This window comes from Oxyura jamaicensis, chromosome 1, assembly GCF_011077185.1.
Source record: "Oxyura jamaicensis isolate SHBP4307 breed ruddy duck chromosome 1, BPBGC_Ojam_1.0, whole genome shotgun sequence".
Lineage (NCBI taxonomy): Eukaryota > Metazoa > Chordata > Aves > Anseriformes > Anatidae > Oxyura > Oxyura jamaicensis.
Window position 1 is genome coordinate 57,563,088 of NC_048893.1, and position 22,338 is coordinate 57,585,425.

Consider the following 22,338-nt stretch of genomic DNA (forward strand, 5'->3'; position numbering starts at 1 on the left):
TCCAAGAAATGGTAAAATCTTCCAAGTCATGAGATCTGAAGATAATTCTATTTGACTATAGTTTTCTCATTGTCACTATATATCACAGCTAGTCCAGCACAAAACATCACAAAAGCACAGACTGAACTGACTGAACTATTGGAGAAGTAATAGTGAAGAACTGGAGATGAGACTGTTTGTCAGCGACCTTAATGTTAAGCATGCAGTGTATGCCTGGGCAGATCTCTGCTGACAAGGTTGATGATAATACTGTGCTGATCACATCCTCATGGATGGATCATCCAGACACACAATGTATGGTGGTTGCTTGATTGCCTTCAACAGAGATAAGGTTAAGCCTGAAGGCCTGTTTTTTTCTTCTATCAAGCAGAACACAGCTCCCTTTCTTACTATGTTCTTCTGTTTCCTCCCCACACTGAACAGGGGAGAAAATACACACATTAGAGTCTACCAAGACAAAGAAGTGATCTTTGTATAACTGAATTTGAAATCTGCTTTAGAAACATGCATGATTTCCTCCTCTTCATTACAGAGGGGACCCGTTGCCTCGCATTGAGTACACAGCACAGGAGACTGCAACTTGGTGAGTTTGTTACTTATACTCTGAATCCTGGGCCGTTCCATTGCAGTGTCAGGAAGGAGAGGCAAAATGACACAATTATTCTGAAGACACATTTAGAAACCTCAGATTTTACTACATGATATATCGTTCCCTTTTGGTCATTTGTATTGCAGAAACTCATTCTCTAGGCTGGCCTGAACTATTCGTTTTATAGAGCAAAACTTGTTTTCTTGACCATCTCCCTGCCTGCCAATCACATAAAGATATCAGAAGCTACAAAACACCTGGAGCCTATAGTAGAATATCTTAACCCTCAAGAGCAACCTTGATTCCTCCCTGGATTTCTTCTAATTGACTTCTAATTAATCATGCCTCTGGTGGTGACAGAACTATTGCAGATCTGTTACCAAGATAAAGTTCCCAGTTACAGGATAGCAGCTCACGCACAGGATGTGGTTAATCCAATATTAATAGGCCTAACCAGCCTTGCCTGTTATTCTGCAAATATTCTTTGCTGTTAACATGAATAAGCATCATTCTCTTAAACTTATGGTGAGGGAAACTTTGGGGTGTCCTTCCAGGATACATTATTTGCAATATCTTTGAGGTCATATGAAATGATGGGCAAGTTACTTTTACGTGGGTGCAGCATGTCTTCATTAGGTCTTATCCTGAAGATTTGCCACTTAAAAAAATGACAAACATTCATTCAATTCACAGTATATTTGCAGACTTTACATGAAATAAGTGGTAGATCTGAAAGAAAGAGGAGTTCTTATCTCATATACCTGTTTCCACTTTCTCCCACTCTTTAATAACTCTCAGTAAGTACCAATAATTACACATTTGTATGATAATACAAACAGAAATATATCCAAATGCCCCAAACTAAGAGGAGGGCCCCAAGATTGTGCAAGGTACCATATGTGTGTGTAATAGAGTCTTTGTCCAGATAAGTTTACAATGTAAATAAGTTTACAACGTCAGCCTAAAGGTGGGAAAAGGGGACAATGATAGCCACATTTTCAACTGTGGAACTGAAAAAGTGAGAGCTTAACTGATTTGCCCCAAATCAGTTATACAGTTATACAGTTAACTTATACAGGAAGTTAATGTCAATGCTGGAAATTAAATCCAAATTCTAGATCTCTCATGCCAGGACCTCAACCACAGGGTCATCCCATCCTTTTCAATGATTATTTTACTTTAAATAAAGTTTATTTACTTTAAATAAAAATTATTGTTCCATAGAAAGCTTGAAGGGTGTTGCCCACAATCATAGAAACCTTGCATCCAACTCACCCAGGCAATCACATTTTTATTAAGCTCAAATAAGTTTTTATAGCATCTTTCAATTGTCAAAGATTGATAGTCAGTGTCATGCTCATGATTGCTACCACCAGCCAGCAATCTTGGCATGGGATGGTGTGTGGAAAAGTCATATTTAAGAAAATTTAATTTTGTGTTCTTTCCTGTTTTTCCCTTTTGTTGCCAACCTCCGTCATTCCTGCCCTTCTCCACCTAGAATTAGTCCCACTGTGGTAACAGAACAGACCTTTAAAGCAGTATCTGCCTATTTCCCCAAACAACCAGCCCCAGCAACTCAGGTTGTCTTGTTATGTGAAGCTGTTTCCAAAATTAGAACTCTCAATGGTTATCACAGCTCCCTGGGGCTGTGCCCTGAGGTCAGCTGCATTACAGCACAACTTAATTGAGCTCAGTGCAATTGAAAGGGAAATTTGTAGCACAGACTAAATTCCCTTGGTGTTCACTCTGAAGAGTTGTTGGATGCCTTCAGTTTGTAGCAACATGGTTATAAAAATGAAAACTAATCAAGTGCAGAAATATGACTTTCAGAAAACAGAGGGTACAGATGAGCTGAGTTTGTGTTTTTAAGCAGCACTCTTGGAAGGCCGTGAAACTAAGTAGTCATAGAATATGTCTTGTGGGTAAAAGCTATCACAAGAAAAGCTATCACAACAAAATTATGGGGATGCACCTGTCACATCTTCATAAAAAAGCTGAGTGTTACCACATTTTATCAAAAAGAATTAGGGTATTTATGAAAAATACAAGCATTGACTTTAAAGTCTTTCATGTGACTGGTTCCATCCTTCAATATAAAGCTTCTTTCTTGAGTGTTGCATAGCCCACACTTCCAAAACTTTCCCTTCTCCTCTCTGGATTGGATGACCCTCAAATAGCAGCTTAATGGTCTTTTGATTGTGGAGACAATGGATATTGAAAACAATGTGATGATAAAGAAGTGGTTTGCCCCAAACACCCACTGAAGATGTATTCCTGGGTTCTACTATTGTTTGTTTGTTTGTTTGTTGTATTTACAAATAGGAAAGACCTACTGTAGTCATCTTTTCATTTTTCTTCAGTTTCTGAAAGATGGCCAATGAGCTAAGATCCTTTACAGTCAGACTAGCACTTCCACATGGTAAGACATCGACACTATATTAGGGCAAGCTAAACTGTCCTCTGGAAATATCTGCTACTCTCTACTGACTTTGGAGTAAACTTAGATGATTGCCTTAGAGCTACTTCTAGAGGACAGATGCTTGACTTTGGATAATTCATCACTACTCTCTGAGACTGTCTATGTTTCTGTGGTAGACAATGTTTGGACAAACAGTAGAGTGATACTTTGATAAAAGAGACCATATGTGCAAAAGTGGAAACAAGCCCGCCCTCTTTAGACTCCAGTCTGGGGCTGAACTGTGTACTTGTTCAGATCCTAAGCAATCCCACTGAAGTCAGTAGTATTCTATGGGGAATAAGCCAGGGCAACATTTGAACTCTAGTCATCCTAATTTTTTCCTAATTCTTCCATGGAAATGGCCCAGTCTCCTGCGGCTTTTGCAATAGTGACAGCAGCCACTGTTTCCCTTCGTTCTTTTATTTTTATATTTCTCCTAAGTTTTGTTTTGTTTTGTTTTGTTTTGTTTTGTTTTGTTTCCTTTCATTCTGGTTCATTACTCCCACACTGTGTAAGTCATTTGTACAAATGGAGAGAGCCATTACAGGGACTGGCTATCACCTCCATAGCAACAATAGCATCAAAAAATAAAAATAATAATAAAAAAATAAAAACAAAAACAACAAAAGGTCATTTTCCGTAGCCAGCACTTCCAAGAATGATCTCAATTTTCATAAAACAATGTTTATAATTTTTTTAACACCCTGGGGCTATGTCTGAACAAAAATAGCCATTTCTATAAGTTTCTGGCCATCCTATTACTACTTGTTTATTTTGTAACAACTAAATATATTCCAAAACACAGCTCTAGGACCAAGCACCGTCAAGTCTGAAAGAGGCTTGAAGCCTGTGACAAAATCTGGTTACATCTATTTTTTTTTTCAGTTGGTCTCCTTTCTTATGATGGGCTAAATGCTTCAAGAAGTTGGCATGTCTTTCAAATATGTAGCTCATGGCAGCCATGTTGAACTGAAAAAGTATGAACCTCTTTGCCTGTACAGATGTACTCTCCAGTATCAGAAATTGTGATTTTTTAGGGCTAGCAGTCAGGCTGGACATGGAGGTGGAGGAACCAGCATTTCAAGCTGAACTTCCATTTAGAAAGCAAATACCTGACTTATTCCACCCCTAAATAGTACAATGCAGAAGGCCAAAGCTTCAGTTTTCTCTCTGTGGCTCCCATGGTGCCTCTGATACCCTTATATCTAATCAATGTTTCCAAATCAGTATTAGAACCCTAATTAGAATTAGGGTATATTAAGGGATAAAGCAGATTTGTGGAACAGAACCCACCTTATGAAGGAAAAATGAAACAAAATGCCCCAAGCATTGTTAGATCTGTCCATACTTCATCTTCTGAGCACCAGGTGTCCCAGGCTCACATTTTTAGACTCATGCTTATGCTGGGGGGTCTATGTCTCTCTGGATCTGTAGGTAGAGCAGAAAAATACTTCTTTACTGAGGTGGGTCATGCTATATGGCTCTTGCTTTTCAGGAGAGAAGTCTACAGGAAACTGAGAAGCCTCTACCCTACTCATGCTTGCACACAATACCTAGATGCTTTCCAGCAGCTGGAGAAATACTGTGGCTACCAAGAGGACAACATACCTCAGCTTCAGGATGTCTCCAGATTTTTAAAAGGCCAGTCATTTTGAATTATGCCTTATTCTACAGTTTCTTGGATATTTATGTACACCACATGTACACACAAGCTGCGTTATAGGATGAAAGCTGGTAACCAGAGCTGGTTAGCTGTTGGTCTTCCCTCATGCAAGGTGACTAAGACATTAATACAAGGTGTATCTAGGGACCAAGGTATGACTGAGTTTATTTGTTCTGTCAGTGGCTACAGTTGATGTAGCACTGAACTAATTCCAATACCATAGTAGCGCACTTCTTAAGATGACTTCAGCATACAGTTTTTCTGTGGGTTTTGCTGTATCACTTCTACAACTAAGCTGTCAGTAAGACCCAAACACAAGTACAGGTAGATACGTCTCAGGTCCACTTATTTTCTGTTGCTTGAGACAGGATGGCAACATGTGCTAGAGGAACACAATTTCCAGGAAGTCCTGCTAGTCAGTACAAAAGCAGCTTCCTTGCAACACCACTGCTTCTTTCTGTCTGTATGGCCCCACATACCAGTCTAAACTGTTTGGCACCTAGTGTGTAGGAGAGCAGAAAAGTCATGGTGCTAGTCTATAATTGCATGAAGATTTGGCCTCAAGTAGGAGAACCTATATGACTGCAAGGCTGACCTACCCACTGTTAGTTGTGGGCAGGCTAATGCAGGGCTGGAGAAAAAGAGAGCATACATTATTATTATGAAGCCACAGGCTGAACAAATTCTCAAGGCCAGAGACTTTGTGTCAACCAGCTGATTTGCCACTCTATAAGGAATAACTAAAGAAAACCTGTCTTTGAAACCTCCTTGCTCTTCTTGAGTGACAATGAAATATTCCAGAGTGGAGAATAAATGCTCACTATGCCAAAATAAATAAATAAAAAAACTATGGCTTAACTTTAAATAAATTCAGTTTAAATAGAGTATTCAGGAAATCAAATGACCTGCTCCACATATCAGTAGGTGATGCTAGTTAGCTTGACTGAGATTTCTGTTGCTGAATAGGTTTCCAAAACACTTCCAATTTTAGGGAAAATTAAACTGTTTGATGACATATATTTTAGTGTGAGGGAATGGAGGGATGGAATATGAAATGTGACTCTCATGAAGATGCCAGCACCAACCAGTTGTAGGAATTTCTATGTGTATTATGTATTTTCTCCTGTATTTTCTCACCTATTTTCCTATCCATTCAGCCATCCATCCTGTAGTAATTGGGCTTATAAATATTTTTCTCATTAAGTAGCTTATCTCATCTTATCTCATTTACACAGTAGCTGACAGCAGGGAGCTTCAGAAATCACGTGATACTGGTCTGATTACCACAGATATTCATTCTCTTTGACTGAATCAGATGATTTCAAAGTGGGAAAGTTCAGGGCAATGTAAGAATATCCTCTCATAGTATTATTCCTATTGCTCATGTTGGTTGACAGTATTTTATTATCTCGAGACTGGGTCTTCTTGCTTCTTTCGTAGGCTCTGGTTCTAAATTTTCTCTATGCTATATAAATTTTCCTAAGGGAAAAAAAAAAAAAAAAAGAGAGAGAGAGAGAGAGCAGTCAAAATAGTCATTCTGAAAATTCCACTAGCAATGGTTGGGAAAATTTTCACAGTGAGTTTCAACTTGACTATTTCAAACATGGCATGTTTACTGTAAGCTAATTGTCCAAATTACTTCTCTGACTGGAAATGAGAATCAGGCACGTCGGAGGCATTTTATTCCATCCTGGCATGAGTGTCCAAGGAAATGGATAGAATGACTCCCTGAAGTGCCAGTCCTACCCTCCTTAAACTTTAGATAAAACCAAGATGATATGTAGTTCAGCATAGAGGTTTTATGAAGCATAGACAGAAAAAAGTTGGTTCAAAATAACTATGTTAAAGATAGACACATCTAAGAATTAGTAAGCTATTTTAGACCCATTATATGGTGCTTCGAATTGATATCCTCCTTATCTTCAATGATTCCCTCTAATAAGATAATTTATTATTAATTTGGGTGGCTTTTACCATGATCTTCAGCAAGGCCAGAATTTTTACTCCTACAGCTCATGAATCAACAGTGTGCTCAGGCTTCTTCCTGTGCTATGGGTGTGCAGTGTTCACCCAACCAATCTTCAAGCAACCTTTAGGCTGTGAGGTCTCCCGAAGTAGTTTGACATTCAGTGGATGAATTTCACCTACTACCATGGCATACAGTGGATGAATTTCACCCCATCTCCATATGTGGAGATGCATTGTGCAATTTGTCCTTTCACTGGTTAGCTCTGGATGAGCCCTGAACTGTCCCACTCCCAGTTAGGACGTAAATCTCAGCATGCATCTTTACTGAACACTGCCTCTAAGGACTGGACTATTCTTTAGTATATGAGATGATAAGCTTTTGTATCATAAACTATAAACTATATAATAAATGGAAATGCAGGGAGAGAGAGGAATATCCTGCAGGGAAAATTATCATCCTATAGACAGCCCAGACAGCCAAATGAACTTCCATTTTCTTTTACACAGCAGTGTCTGTGAACTCTGCCAAGCGGTCCCCTTTCACTTTAATGTAAGTTGAACTACAAGATCTGTCAAGCGTTAACTAGTCTGGTAGTGAGGTTGGTTTAAACAGAAATGAACTCTACATCATAAGTATTCTGTAACTACCTAAAGGGAATTTAAAAGGTTAAGCATGTGACAGTTTAACAGGGCAAGAATTTTTCTTAAAGGGTTAACTAGGGGAACCTAAGAACTTCTTTCTTTCTAGGAAAGAAGTTTGGATTTAGACATTCATTGTCCTCCACAGCTGGAAGAAATTACAGCCAGTGAACTCAGGCAAGCTCACACTACAACACACAGGCCTGTATGCACAAATTTTTCTAGGCCAAGAATTAAGCCTTACAGATCACTTTAGGTCAACTCCTTGAGACCTTCTCTTCAACTCTTTCTGATTTCAGAGATCTTTGGGCAGCAGGTCCAAGCAGCCACACCCCCAGTTCTCTGCTGATTTCTGGTTTTATTGTACACTAATGAAATAAAAGTTCAGATTTTGCAGATAATATCTTCAGCAGATAACTTTTTTTCTATGGTTTCTGAAGGCAACGTGCCAAGCCTGTTCCATCAGCAGACTGTCTAATTCACTGGCCTGTATTTAAGAGGGCATCTCAGGGAACATAAGCTGTAATTTTCATTTCTTTTCTGCTCATTCAACATGGATGCTAAAACAATATAAATTTCCCTAGATTTTCTCATAGTCCTTCCAAAACTGAGTTACTTCAAGGCTTGGTAGTGGTCTGATATATTTTTCTGATGGTGCAGTTATCACTTCACTCAGACTCAGAATGTAGCCCAAAGATTAGCAGACTCTGAGATTTTCATGTTCTTTCTGATTGGCTTAGTATGTTGTCAGCAGTAAGGGAATACCCTTTTTGTTCTAGCTCCTGCACAGTCCACATAGGGACCTATTTGATGGTCATCTATTCCCCATAGCACCTTACTTTCCTAACTAGGGAGGGAGGGGAACAGGAAGCAGATTTGCAAACACGTTCAGTTCCCTGGTTAACTCTGATGCTTTTAGTCAGCATATAGAAAAAAAAAAAAAACATAAAATCCATAGGTTTATTTGCTGTTCATCTTTTTTTTGTCAGTTTTGTACCCACTACTTTTTTAATATGGTCAAGCAATAGAAGATCAGCATGGTAAACACTAACCACCTAGTCTCTCACACTGTAAGGTAGAAAAATTTCTTACTGTCCACTCTTTTATTTATTTATTTATTTATTGTCCTGGATAGTTTGAGATGGTTTGTCACTTCTATGTTTTTGAGTAAGGCCTTTTTATCTCCCTTCCCTTCCCTTCCCTTCCCTTCCCTTCCCTTCCCTTCCCTTCCCTTCCCTTCTCTCCTTTTCTTTCTTCCTCTTTCTCCCGCTCCTTCTCTTTCCTTTTCTTTATCTTTCTCTTCCTCTCTCACTTTCTTTCTGTCTTTATTTCTCTCCCTCTCTCTCTCTCTCTCTCTTTCTTTCTGAGAAAAGTGCTAATAGCCAGACAGAGCAAGACAAGAAGTGCTGGAAGAAACATTAAAAACCAAAATAAAACAAATCTTGTAAATGGCTTGGTTTCTGGGTGGGATTTTTTTGTTTGTTTACATAAAATAAATTAGATTCCAGGCTTCATGACACAATAGGATATGGATAGGAAAGGGAGAAAAAAGCCATTTCTGAATTTTTTAAAATGCAGTTTTATGCTTTAAAGTAGATGAAATGTCATTTATGGGAGCTGAGAATGCAACACAGATTTTGAATATAGGACTTCAAAAAGATTACCATTGGCTCTCTTTAAAAGCAGTGATTTTCAATTTTCTTAGCTTTGCAGACCACCAACGTGTTTCCCATGGAAATGAAGATTATGCATTCAGTTGACCATAGGACAGTTTATTTTTGCTTTTCAAAGACCTTTCACAGTAATGCAGGATGCTCAGGGATAATATTGATAGCACAAAGTAAAATCCAAGTGCAAAAGTGTTGTGTTCTTCTGACCTCTTCTATGGACACCTGCGGAGCAAAACATGTATGATCACATCACTGGGAGGATATGTAGTCTGTTCTAGGCAAATATAATGGTGAAAAAAACAGAGAGGAAAAATAGCTGAGAACAGCTAATCAAAAATCTGACATTAAATGGCTAAGGGCCAAATTCCAGCATCATCTCTAACAAGGACCTGTTTGCTCTTTCTCCTGAGTGTTCCTGTTCTAATGAAGTTCTGTAGGAACTGAAGTAACCGTAGGAAGTCCTAAATTCTGTCTCACTTTCCTTTGCAGAAAGAACAGGTTTCCAACTGAGACCAGCAGCAGGGCTGCTGTCTGCTCGTGACTTCCTTGCCAGCCTGGCATTCCGTGTCTTCCAGTGCACACAGTATATAAGACATTTCTCTTCTCCTATGCATTCCCCAGAACCGTAAGTTTGATACCATGGCACAATCCCATCCTTTGAATGTGTTGGAAATAATTCTCTTGGGAGCAACTCTGGATCTTTATCCAGTATTCCACAGAATGAAATTATCTGAGAAACTGGTAGCTGGAGTTTTAGAGGGGGAAGTCATGCATGCAAGGGTGTGGGTCTCTGTTTCTCTTACAAAGTTGTCTGGAGAAGGAAAAGACTGGAGAATATCTGGTTTAATCTTTTCATCCTGCATTCATTTACCATCTGCTGGGGTTTGATTCCCTGCTGTGAAACTCTCCCAGTAAGTGCTGGCCAGACAGCAGCAATTACATTTCATGAGAAATTACAAGTTCACACAGACGTTTTTGTTGTATGCTGGGACAAAACAGGGTCTTTTCAAAGATGTTGTGACATAGGAGACTATTGCCCATGCCATCCCAAGTGAGACAATAGCCAGAGTAGTGGGGGGCAGCTGGATCCCCATGGCATAAGGGAATGCTTTGTCAAACTCTCTGCAAAGCTAGGCCAGGTACGGAGGCACCTACTGCAGAGTAACTAAAACAGTTGCAACCCTCACACTAGCTCCCTTGAGGGGTCTGTTGGCTAAAGTCTCTCATAGAATGTTCATGTAGAGCAGGGAGAACAAAAACAAACAAACAAACAAACAAAACATCATACAAACCAGTTTAATTAAATGTGAAGGTCACTTGTTTTCCAGAGACTGCTGCCATGAGTTGCTGGGTCATGTTCCCATGCTAGCCAATAAGGAGTTTGCCCAGTTCTCCCAGGTAAGAAGCTTGTTCTTCTAGCTGTTAACCAATTGCTCTGGGTAGCAGGCCAGACATGCCTCAAAGGCACGCAGCTCACCGTGCTTGAAATGTTATTTTAAGGCTTGGGTGTGTCTGACTCACAACCTCCAGCAGCAGTGGGCTAGCAGTGCCCGAGGAGATAAATACTCCAAGGGAGTGGTAGCACTGATCCCTGTGGACATTTTGTAAAAGGAAGGGCAAGCAGTGTTTGTGGGGCATCTCTGTGGGAGAGCCAAGTCAGCCTGCAGCAGGATGCCGGTGGAGCCTCTGCAGTGCTGCTTGTTTGAGCTGTATAGACTGCGTTATTCCCCAGGCTTCCTGTCTGATGCCACACCAACCCAACCACCAACAGCCAACAAGCCCCTAGACTGGCTCTGCCTCCGGATGTACATTTTTTTAATCTCACATGATACTTTGTGTCCATCACCATGTCATTCATTTGAGATGTTTTTCCTTTTACAATTCACCAGATTCTCACAGCATTGCTCAGTCTGGTGAGGAGGCTCCAAAAAGCAAACAGAGCTTCTTTTTACAAAAGAGACCATTTGGTATGAGCGGTCAGTGTCAGACTCAAGTGAACTCAATGACCTTGTGTAACTAAAGACTTCAGAACTATGAATGTGCCTCAAAACCATAGCAGAGGGATAAAGATAACTCATATTCTAGGCTTATCAATTGGTGGCCAGTGTGGAAACTGACAGTAAGTGCAGAGGGGTTATATGATGTTGATTCCTGATAGAATATCAGAAAATAAAGGCACTTCAGAATGTGGTTTCCAATTGTATCAACTTGGATACATGCCAGTTTCCATTCTGGTCATAAATATTGGCTATTAACAGACTCAATTTAGTAGTTCTTAAAGTCTCCTAATGGTCTATAATTGTCTTTGGAAGAACTCTTTCAGTTCAGTTCAACACTGGAACTGAAGACACCTTAGAAATGACATTATAGCAATTTCAAAACGTTCAGCTTTACTCTTTCTCTGCCTGTAACACAGACTATACAAAATGGAATAACATTAAATTAATTTTCACAATTTGCATTTCACATTTTCAAAAAGTATTTTCAGAGCTGAAATTCACCCCATAAAAATACACTTTTATCCCATTCAACATGAAAAGATGAATGGGGAATAGGGAATAGCTTTTTTTGTTTGCTGCACAATACATCTCCCAGGATAGCTAAGAGGAGACACCTACAGAAAATCATTGTGAGAATAGTAATTAACAGAGAGCATAGCTGTGAGTAAACAGCATCTTCCCTGCATGTATCTGACATACCCATAAGGGCTGTCAGAAAGAGAATGACAGACTGAAGGGTAATGGAAAACATAAAACCCACCTTCCAATCCTTACTTCTCATGCCTCCCTTCAAATCTGTGCCTAAGATAGTCCAGCATTAAGCCAAGAGATGGTTAACTTTACACAGAGAACTCTGAGGATTAAACACTCATCTAATGTGGCTCCCAGTGGTATGTAGCTGGGGGCCAGGGAGAGGTAGGCATCCTGGAAGCCATGGAAGGTCATTTTGGGTGACAAAAACAATGAATAGTTCATGCTATTCATGCTAGAAATGATGTGGTCCTCCCCCTTCCCCTCTTTTTCTCCCTTGGGCTGAATAATCACACTAGTGTAACACTGACTGCTTGCTTACTTGCTTTAGGATATTGGACTGGCTTCTCTTGGATCATCTGAAACAGAGATTGAGAAACTAGCCACAGTAAGTACAGACAGCAGTTTAGTATCAGAGGCAAAAACCAAAGGACCCACTTCATATTCCTTGCTGTTCAGGGAAGGCTCTTCTTTAGTGTCTCGGGTTAGCTACACAAAAAGATGAGCAGCAGCAGAACTGTCTTCTCCTCATCCACAGGTTAGGGAGGTGCCAGAGCAGGAGCTGGAGTCCCTTCCAAGGGAGTCCAGAAGCATGTGATTCCACTTTGAGGAAATACTTATACTTTTTGCTGTCATAAGAGTATGTTCCTGAAGCTGAGCCTCTACAGTTTCAGTAACAAGAGTGTTCCAATTCATTTTATAGATTTATCTAATTGATGTATACTCGATACAATTCCTGCAATTTCTCCTGTGCAGGGGACCATCAGAATTCAGGGTGCCCCTATTTGCTAATCTCACTAAATAGGTGAGCTGTTTGGCAGCACACATTCTCACTTGGTTTTGAATCCCTAGGCTGTATACAACATGTGAGAACAACTCATGCAACCCCTAGCTACCATCTTAGTCTCAAAATATGCTGGAAGCCAAATTTTTATTTATTTATTTATTTATTTTGATATTAGCAGCTATTTCCCTGTCATGATTATTTTTTCAGGGAAAGAAAGGAGTCTTATTCTCACCCACTGAGGTGAGGCTCATTCAGGAAAGGGTGTGTGTGGATGGGAGGAGACTGTCACTCCTGAAATTCCTCACCCAGCTCACAGACCCACTCTTGGTGAAGTGGAATGAGGCACTATTTGAAAGAGATTATAGATCACCTAAGATCTATCTGCACACATCTGTCCATGGGTCAGGACTCGGTAATGCTAGCAGCATTTTTAAATATAAAATGTCCCACTGCTGAATTGTTTGTAGCACCATCCAGGCCCTGGTCTGGCTAAGTAAATGGACTATATGGGAAGAGGCAGTGATATGTCCATTGCATTAACCTCTCTCTCTGGGTCTGGAGAGGCTAGAGTAATTTTAAGATTTATGTTTTGGTTAGGGTTAAAAGAGTGACAGGTCCTAGAAGACATTTTGTGTAATTTTCCAGGTCTTGGTGAGATTGGGTGAAGGACAGTGGTTTACACAACATTCCTTTGCAAGGACCTCTCCCTTACTCTGGAACCATTAGGACTAGATTAGAGATAGGGGTAAGGTTAGCAGAACAATGGGTGCTAGATCTGAAATTTTCAGTGTCATCTAGGGTTTGGGGAGGTAGAATGATGGAACCTTTCTTAAAGAGTTACATGCAGTTCAGGATTTGTGAGAAGAAAATTTACTAAGTACCATTCATGTATTCAGGACAAAAAACATATTCTGGATTAACCACTCAATCTTCATTTTTTTAAAAAAAGTTCAGACATCTAATCTAGGCTCATTTTTTATGTTTCTTCACCAGAAAGTGAAGACACAGAACCTTTAATGCTTTCTCTACTGTGATATAGATGTCTACCATAAATTCCTGTTTCTCTCTAGAAGTCCCTATTCATTATAAAGAGGTATCTAGTTTAGGTAATATGGCAATATCTAAGCTACCTAAGAGTTTCTTAAAAGAATCTTGACTTTTTGTTATGGTCTATGACATATGTACAACAGATGTTGAAATGACATTATTTCCTTCAGTTCCATTAGTTTTCTAAGCAGGTGGATCCATACACAAGAGATGGAAAGTTACCAGTGGTCAAGTTCTCCACAGTGGACCACTAGTACTATGTCTTGTACCCTGTTAAGACACTGAGAACCAAAATAACCTCTCTAGGAGCCAAATAAATGATATCTAAGGAACCACTTTAAAAAAAAAAAATCCTTCTCCTAGAGCATTGTCCCGTGTCTCACTGTCACTTTCTGCAAAATCATGAGATACTTGAAAAGCTTTTCACTGGAAATAGTAATAATCAAGATTATTAACACAAGAATAATGGAGAATTATCACTGGAACTGTAGAGAAAGCAGCTCTGAGTTTTGCAGAAAGAAACATCTTGGCATGCTGCTTCTTTAGTTGTAAATTTGTAGGCTAAAACCTAAAATCATCAAAATCAGAAGACGCATATCAAAGAAGGTTGGGGAAAGAGAGTGACAACATATCAGAATAACATATAGTTTCACATTATTTTGTGAAGTGCTTACAATTCTTTGAGAAGGGTGCCGAGAATGCTAAACCGAACCCTGCGAATGAAGCAGCAAAGAGCTACATGTCCCTAAAGTAACCCTGAAGAGTTGCAGCACAAAGCCATATTCTTGAAATGTCTTTTGTTTTCCATACTTTGCACAACACCTATCCAGCAACTTAGGGGTCAAGCTGTCCAGAATTGTTCCTCTACTGTTCATTTCCTTAGACAGTATAATAAAGGAAGGGCTAAGAGGTTACCAGAGCCAGCAATTGCTTTTATCCCATATATGGTCCCAGTCATGCTTTATTGCAAGGAAAAGAAGAAGAAGAAGAAGAAGAAAAAGAAAAAAAAAAAAAAAAAAGAAAAAGAAAAAGGAAAAGGAAAAGAAGAAGGAAAAGGAAAAGGAAAAGGAAAAGAAAGAGAAAGAGAAAGAGAAAAAGAAAGAGAAAGAGAAAAAGAAAGAGAAAAAAAGAAAAAGAAAAAGAAAAAGAGAAAAAGAAAAAGAAAGAGAAAAAGAAAAAGAAAGAGAAAAAGAAAGAGAAAGAGAAAAATAAAAATAAAAATAAAAATAAAAATAAAAACTTGAATCTTTATTTTCTGTTGCAGCAAGATGAAGATGGAATTGGTATAATCTTAAAGGGTACATTGCTGCTAAGGAATAAGTCATTCCTCAGTTCTGATGAATGCTATCATATAGAGAAAGAGGAAGGGAACTGCCTTTTCAAGGACCTTTCTCAGGGTCTTGAACCCTCCGTGGATGTCTACCTGTGCTTTTGGGGAGTATGTATTGAAAACTGTCAGCTTTCACTGACTATAAGGCAGCTCAAGGATAATTTATTTAAAAACAGGTATTATCATTAGCAGTATTTTCTTTTTCTTTTTCTTTTTGGAGTTAGTGAGAGTGGAAAGGATGGTAAGTTTTGAAAAAATATGTATTATGATTTTTGTGTGTTATATGTTGAAGAGAAAAAATAATTTACTTAAAATATATAGCTGTAAAATTTGAAGATACAAAAGGTACAAAATAAATTAGAAGGAAGGAAAAAAGAAAACCTTAAAAATGCCCATTGAAACTGTGATTTTCACAAATTGTTCTTGTTATCAGCTTTATTGGTTTACTGTAGAGTTTGGTCTCTGCAAGCAAAATGGATCCATCAGAGCTTATGGGGCAGGACTGCTTTCATCTTATGGGGAGCTTATGGTATGTATCATGTATGTGGTATGAAAATATTTCTATACACCAGTTTTCTAAATTCTCTGGTAAAAGCAAAATATTTCCTCACATACAGCAATATGATTTAAAATACTGATTTTTCTTTTGCAAAGATTTTCTTTTGTCCTCTCAGGAAGCTACTGAGTAGGGGACAAAATACTGTAGGACTGTACCTGTTTTCAACCTAGAGAGATTAAATCTGATGAAGCACTCAACCTATAAAGTATTAGATTTGTTTCTTACTGCTTCTATCCAGTAGCGATGAAGAGTTGACTTGAACATAAAACTTTTCTGTACTTTTCTGAATTACTCACTAGAGGGCAATATTATGCCTATTATGAACTGCTAACTTCATCCATGCCATTGACTTTTATGCACATATACATCAAAAAAGCACTGACTGACTGGACCAAATTAAGTACCCAAAACCAAAACAACAACAACAACAACAACAACAAAACAAAACAACAAACACCAAACAATGAATAGGATCGACAATGGCAAAAAGAAAATGTTTTAGAAATTTACATTCATAAATACATTTCAAAACTAATTTTAGCTTGAATTTTATATAGATGAAAATCTGTATGCAGGCTGAATACTGTACTGCCTGGAGAGACTAACTGTGGAAAGAGGGTATACTTTTACAGAAAGCTCATGGGTTTCACCTCCTTCAGACAAATAGTTGGTAGGGGGGACATTTTTTTTCTCCCCAGTTTTTCAGAACACTGATGCGGATGATCAGTTTCCAAGTGCAAAAGCCCTGAACTGATATCATTAGGTCTCAATTGCTTCAAGTTACGCAAATACTGGATGATTTTTTTGGGGATGTGGAGGGTGCTCTTTTCAAGCCTATTTATAAACTAGGTATCAAAATTTTAATGGGAGATATATACACACAGACTATAGATGTGTCTGTGTACATATTGATACATCAACCTACCACCCAGCTACATGATACATTCATATGGAACCATGGCCCTGGATTAGCATGCCTTGGGCTTCTGTGGCTATAGACAGATTGTTATAACACTAAAAACAATATAAAACTCTCCTAAAGCTATACAGGTCAGCCCTGCTCCCAGTCAAGTGGAGGAAGAACGATGAAACCACCCACTGGTTTATCTCAATGCATTTATAGTAGGTGTCACAACAGAGGTGCAGCTGAGAATTACCTATAGAAAGGGAAACCGTCACAGACATCATGCCTCATTTTACCACCAGTGAGTTTAGCATCAGTTTTCTTCCAACACTTGCAATTTGGAGAGTTTTGTTAGCAAATTCAGTTGTATAAGATTTGCAGAGCTTTCTGGATTGGAAAACTGAGATCTGCATGCTCATTACCCCTATAGAGAAATGAGAATGCCTTCTTTCTGCATAACAACCTGATCTTGTGCCTGACTGCTCAAGAATGTCAGCAAAACTGTGCTAATGCTACTGCATCACTCATCTTTAAAACAGTGAAATGTATATTATCTTGAAACTGATCAATCAGCTCACCTACAAATCAGGCTCCAGAGCAAAGCATTTAGTTTGAGCATCTGTCTATTCTAGGGTAAGGCTAAAGCTAATATTTTTCTGAGGCTCCCTCGGTATTTACTGTATTTACAGTCAGTAAGCAGGATACCTAGATTTGCTTTTATTTATCTGCTAAAACCAAGAAGGTCCAATATCAAAGCACAGGTAGAGGCAACATTTATTCTAGTCTGTCTGCCTGAATACTTTAAATCATAGCTTTAAATCATATGCATTTACTTGTTAGACAGGACACTAAATGGCATTGGCAATCATGTCTCTTATATTTACACAGCTTTCATAGTAATATGCCCACAGAATATATGTGCATCAGGTTACCTTCTTTTCTGTTTTCTTTTGACACAATTGAAGGTAAAAGTCATGTCAGAAACACTCACCTTTGGTGTCTGGAATTCCATGTACCAGACTTGTGCTCTCCTTCCTCTCTTTCTGCTCTTTTCTTCACCAGACACCAACAAGCTGCTCCACTTTGGATTAAAGTAGTAGGCAAGCATTGCTTGTTCACAAAACTGTACCATATAACACAAAAGTAGAACAGCATCTCAGATTCACTGCCTGTAAGGTTGACTATGGAAGTGATCATTGTCCTTGAGCTGATAAATGTCTGATTCTTGTCATTACTTTTATTATCAGTAGTTGAAGGGTAATGCTGCAAGATAAGCTTTTGATACAGCTGGGTTCACCTGGGTCTTCATCCATCTTATTTCTGAAATTATATACAAATGTGATGGCATTTATACGTAATAGGTAATGAAGAAGAATTCCTTCCTAACCCCTTCCAAAAGTGTGTCCAATTTTCATGTAACACCTAAGATGGGCAAGTAGCTGATCAGCAATAATGCTATGTACCATGTACAAACCTTACGTGAGCTCTGGAAGTTTATCTGTGTAGCTTTTTGGACAGCAGATTAGTAGTTTCTGTGCAATTCACCTTGAGCACCTGAAACTTCATGTACACAAATTATTTGTATCTATGGCCTTAAGTGCTGAAGTTTCCTTTGAGGGCTGGCTGATTCACCTCATGGATTTTTATTTGGAACAAAACTGAAAACCAGAAATGGTTCCATTTAGTCATTGTAGTCTTTATAAGCGTTTAATTCTAACTTCAGTATAGAATCCATGACAGTGTCAGTGAAGTGCTGAGGTCCTATACTTTAGCAACTTGAAAAAATATACTGTTTCTTTCACACCTGAAAAGAGGAAATATGTGTAATGCAGTGTCTATTTCAGTAGAAGGGTGTGGCGCTTTTTTTGTTTGTTTGTTTATGTTTTTGTTGTTGTTTGTTTTTGTTTGTTTGTTTTTTAGAAATACAGCAGTGGTTAGGCAGTTTTGTTAGAGATGAAAAAAAAATGTTCCTTGAACTTGGACTGGAAGATAGTGAGGCACATGATAGCATTTAGTTCCTTAAAGAGCTCATTTTGCGGTCTTAGATTAGCTCTTGAGAAATCTCTGGATAAGCTTCACTCTTGCTTGGGAGAAAGCCATTGTCCTTCCTGGTAATTATCTGCCAGCCTTCTCAGTAACAGTCCAGACGTGGGCTTATGTGTGGAGTCCCCAAACTCAATTTCATATCATCTAGAGGCTCAGCTAAAGTGGCACAGGAAGGCTCTCTGCAGGCTGTATGATCAGGGAGACAGACTGCAGTAACCTGGGCAAAGGAGGGGCTTCCTCATCACTGGAGGCTTCCAGATCAGTTATAGCAGGGTGATTTGGGCACTAAGGAGCCAATAAAGGCATGAGCTATTAAGGCCAGATGGTTGGCTGCAAGAAGATAACATCTAACCAACTGGAAAGGGTGAGTGGTGTAACATAAAGCTAATATTATTGAGAATTTAGCACCAGCAAGGAGTCTAGGAACATCCCTGAACTGCAGCCTGGACTGGCTATCTGTGAGTGTGTGACTGTAACCCAAGGAACCACATCCTGACTACAAAGTCTTCAAAATTTTTTCCTTTTCTCCACAGCACCCCCTCTGACCAGTTTGAACTCAGCTTCGGGTAGTTATTTTCTATGTATGAGCTGATCTTGCCCAAACCTGGGGAACAACATAGGGAAAGGCAGATAGCAAGAGGTAGAGATGAAACATCCTCTGCATGGTACTTGCACTTGAATGCATGTTGTCTAAAAATCATTTAAAGACAGCAGCTAGGTATTGGAAAGGACAGGATAACCATACCCAAGTCTAAACTGAACAGTTGTAATGGGTCTGACTGCTGGCCAACCTTGCCTCTTCTGAACTGTAAGAATTCCTCCCCAATAGCTCTTGGTATTACACTGTTTATTTCACTACATTCTGTCAGCTGTTCTGCATTATCCAAAATGCTTCTCCTGTTAACACTCAGCTGGACTCTGTCCTACATACTGTAAAATCTTATGGCTCATACCACACTTCTGGCAGAAGTCAGTGCTACATATGCTTTTCTTGCAGCACAACAAGTACTTAACTTGTAGAGGCCTTTCAGGCCATCCGGTTTCAAGCAGAACTTCCACTAAAATCAATGGGATTTCAGCTCTGCTTCAGCACTGACAGCATAGCGGGACCCCTGTCAGGTTTTGAGTTTCTAAAATCTTTTCCCATTAGTCCCCTGAGCTTCTAAGATTATAAGAGCAGCCTTATGTTTGTGTATACCATCCATCTTAGACTGTATGAGTGCTCTCCAAGGTTTATTCTTCAATTACACACTGCAAATGAAGAACAGGAAAAACACCATCTTTTAGCATTTTATATTCTTGTTACTCTTTTTTTTTTTTTTTTTTTTTTTTTTTTTTTTTTAAGTGTATATGAATTTCTGCACCAGTTCTGCAGCAAGTTGACCTACTGGTTAAGGCAGGCCTCCAATGATGGAGAGTTCAGGCTCAGTTCAGTAAAACATCTAAATATGTGCTTAAGGGTACTGTCTGAACAAAGTCTTGAGAAGCATCACCCAGTTTTACCAGCTCTTTACAAGTACCATGGGAGTTGGCATTTGCATTGTGAAATAGTGAAAAGAGCCTTCTGAAGACTGGGGAAGAAAAGAGAAAGACAAACAGGCAGATGACAAAAATGGGCTGGTACTATAAGATGTATCAGACATCTGTAGATAGATGGGGGTGCACTGTACAGGCTGAGGATGGAAAGAAAGGTCTTGACTTTGCCTGAGAGGGGCTGCCTTTTTCCTTTTTTGTTTATATCCAGGACATTTCACTGGAGTGGCCATACAACTCACCATCATGACTAACTAACTGGAGGCCAGACCAGCTTTTAAACACATCTACAGTGCTGTTCAAATGGCACCGGAACCGAGCTAGTGTTAAACTATCTGACTCGGGTTGCAGAGGCAGACAAACTGCAGGAACTCACTCTGAACCTGATCTGTGCTGCCTTCCTAGGACCTTGCACAGGTACTAAACAACCAATACTAGTACCTGTGAAATCACACTGCCACCATCTCTGCTGCTGTCTGTTTTAAAGGGATTTCCAGTATGTCTATACAAATAGCAGAGGTGCCTACAGACTGCAGTGTGGACAGGATTGGCTTCTATGATCCTCCCATCTGCCTGAGGGTAAAATGTAGAAGAACCTGAGCAGAACTTATCGAAGAAACTCCATGGGCCCAAATCACAAACATAAACATGCCAAGTATAGTGTACATTTATAGCTTGGTTTTCAGGGACACTTTAATGCTGCTTAAATGTCATGGGAGCTGTGCAGAAAATACTAAGAGTGTTCTGTTTGTTCTTCAGTGCAGCAGGAAATGTGAGCTTCATAACATGGTCTAGGGACTACAAAATAGTGTTGTGCAGTACGATGACTCTTCTGTGCTATTGGCTGAGAAAGCAGCATGATGCTGAGACTATTTTTCTGATAGATATTTGTATTTTGGGGCATAGCGTAGACTTCACCCTTCCTGTTTGTTAATGTGTCTATGGTACCCAATAATACATCACTGTAATACAGAAAATCCTCTTTTTTTTTTTTTTTTTTTTTTTTTTTAACTTATTAATATTAACTACTATTTCTGAAAAACAGCTTTCACATGTGAAAGAACAGGAATTGATACTGCCTTTAACTATTCCATGAGTATTTTACAGCCCAGTAGACACTAATTTTTGCTATGTTCATTTACCTATTCTAAACTTCATTGTTCCTGTTACAAAGTACGCTTTATCAAACAAGCCAGAGTACAAGCCTTTTGATCCAGAAGTGACTTCAGTTCACCCGTATCAGGATCAAGCCTTCCAGCCTGTCTATTTCATAGCAGAAAATTTTGAAGATGCCAAGGACAAGCTCCAGTAAGTAATTTCACTGAGGGGGGGCACAGCAGCTTGAACCCACACTTCTGCTACACAGTGGCTTTTTTAGACATGAGAGTGTTTATCTGAGAAAAACTTCATAAAAATCATAGCTAAGTATTGCTATACCCTGTCCAATACTTCCTCTCAGCAATACTTCATCTTATCAACTTCTGAGGTAAATTCTGTAACTAAATAGTGAGAGTAGAGTGCAACCTCACAAATAAGGTGCCTATGCGCTGTTCCAGACAAATGGGAGGTTGTGAAGAATTGACTTACCCAAGGTCACATAGAAATTTTATAGGAGGCTTGGGAATTAACATGGATTAGCAGGGGTCTTAAAAACAAGATTGGCTTTCTCCTCTGATTATATCTGCATAAGAATGCAGAATCAGCATTCACAGGCAGACTGATTTCTACCAAGTAGCTGACTGCAATCTAAATAATATTATTTCAAATTAGCTTGAGATGTTTCTAAATGCATTTCTGTGACTGTTATGTAATAAGTTGTTGTTTTTGAAAAAGGGTTTACAATTCTAGGCCTCAATCTCCAACAGTTAGAATAACAAGACCAATTCTAGCTGGAGCTACTGGGGAGCATGCAGGAGCTGAAATGAGAAATTTATTAGAAGAGGAGAACTTGGGCCAGATTTCTTCCCAACCTCCCCCACCTCCTGCCCCAATACACTGTCTGCTGGGGTTATAACAATAGCAAATTAGGCTCCTCATCTTAAATCTGTGGGTTCAGATTTAGCTATTATCTTGGCACTGTGCTAAAATGCAGCTGAGAACTCACTGGCAGAAGAAAGACTTTCAAGAGCTTTTGACTCAGGCAGACCTGAAAAGAACTGAAAAGGACAAGGAATACACCATTCTCAAAGCTTTTCATACATTTTTTCAGTATAGTTGCTCAGCCAAAGTTGCTCAAAATATCTGAAGGCACAAGAATCTGTCAGAATGGAAAACATAAGGCAACATCAGTACAGGGGGTTCCTACCAGCATGTACTTAATGGAAACATTGTCAAAAATGGCAAGCAATCTTTTTTTTTTTTTTTTTTTTTTTTTTTTTTTTTTTTTTTTTTTTTT

The 22,338-nt window shown here is 39.1% G+C and overlaps 1 protein-coding gene across 2 annotated transcripts in view; it reads left to right on the forward strand.

Moving 5' to 3' along the window:
- Positions 1-22,338, forward strand: part of LOC118175461 (tyrosine 3-monooxygenase-like) — a 40,617-nt gene that overhangs the window by 11,937 nt on the left and 6,342 nt on the right. Inside the window, exons 5-12 of one of the 2 annotated variants that reach the window (XM_035341733.1) lie at positions 533-583; positions 4,543-4,688; positions 9,477-9,612; positions 10,316-10,385; positions 12,069-12,125; positions 15,335-15,430; positions 21,118-21,251; positions 22,153-22,290. In XM_035341733.1, coding sequence (XP_035197624.1) covers positions 533-583; positions 4,543-4,688; positions 9,477-9,612; positions 10,316-10,385; positions 12,069-12,125; positions 15,335-15,430; positions 21,118-21,251; positions 22,153-22,290 — 828 coding nt within the window. The remainder of the gene's footprint in view (positions 1-532; positions 584-4,542; positions 4,689-9,476; positions 9,613-10,315; positions 10,386-12,068; positions 12,126-15,334; positions 15,431-21,117; positions 21,252-22,152; positions 22,291-22,338) is intronic. The other variant, XM_035341743.1, reaches the window with a different exon arrangement.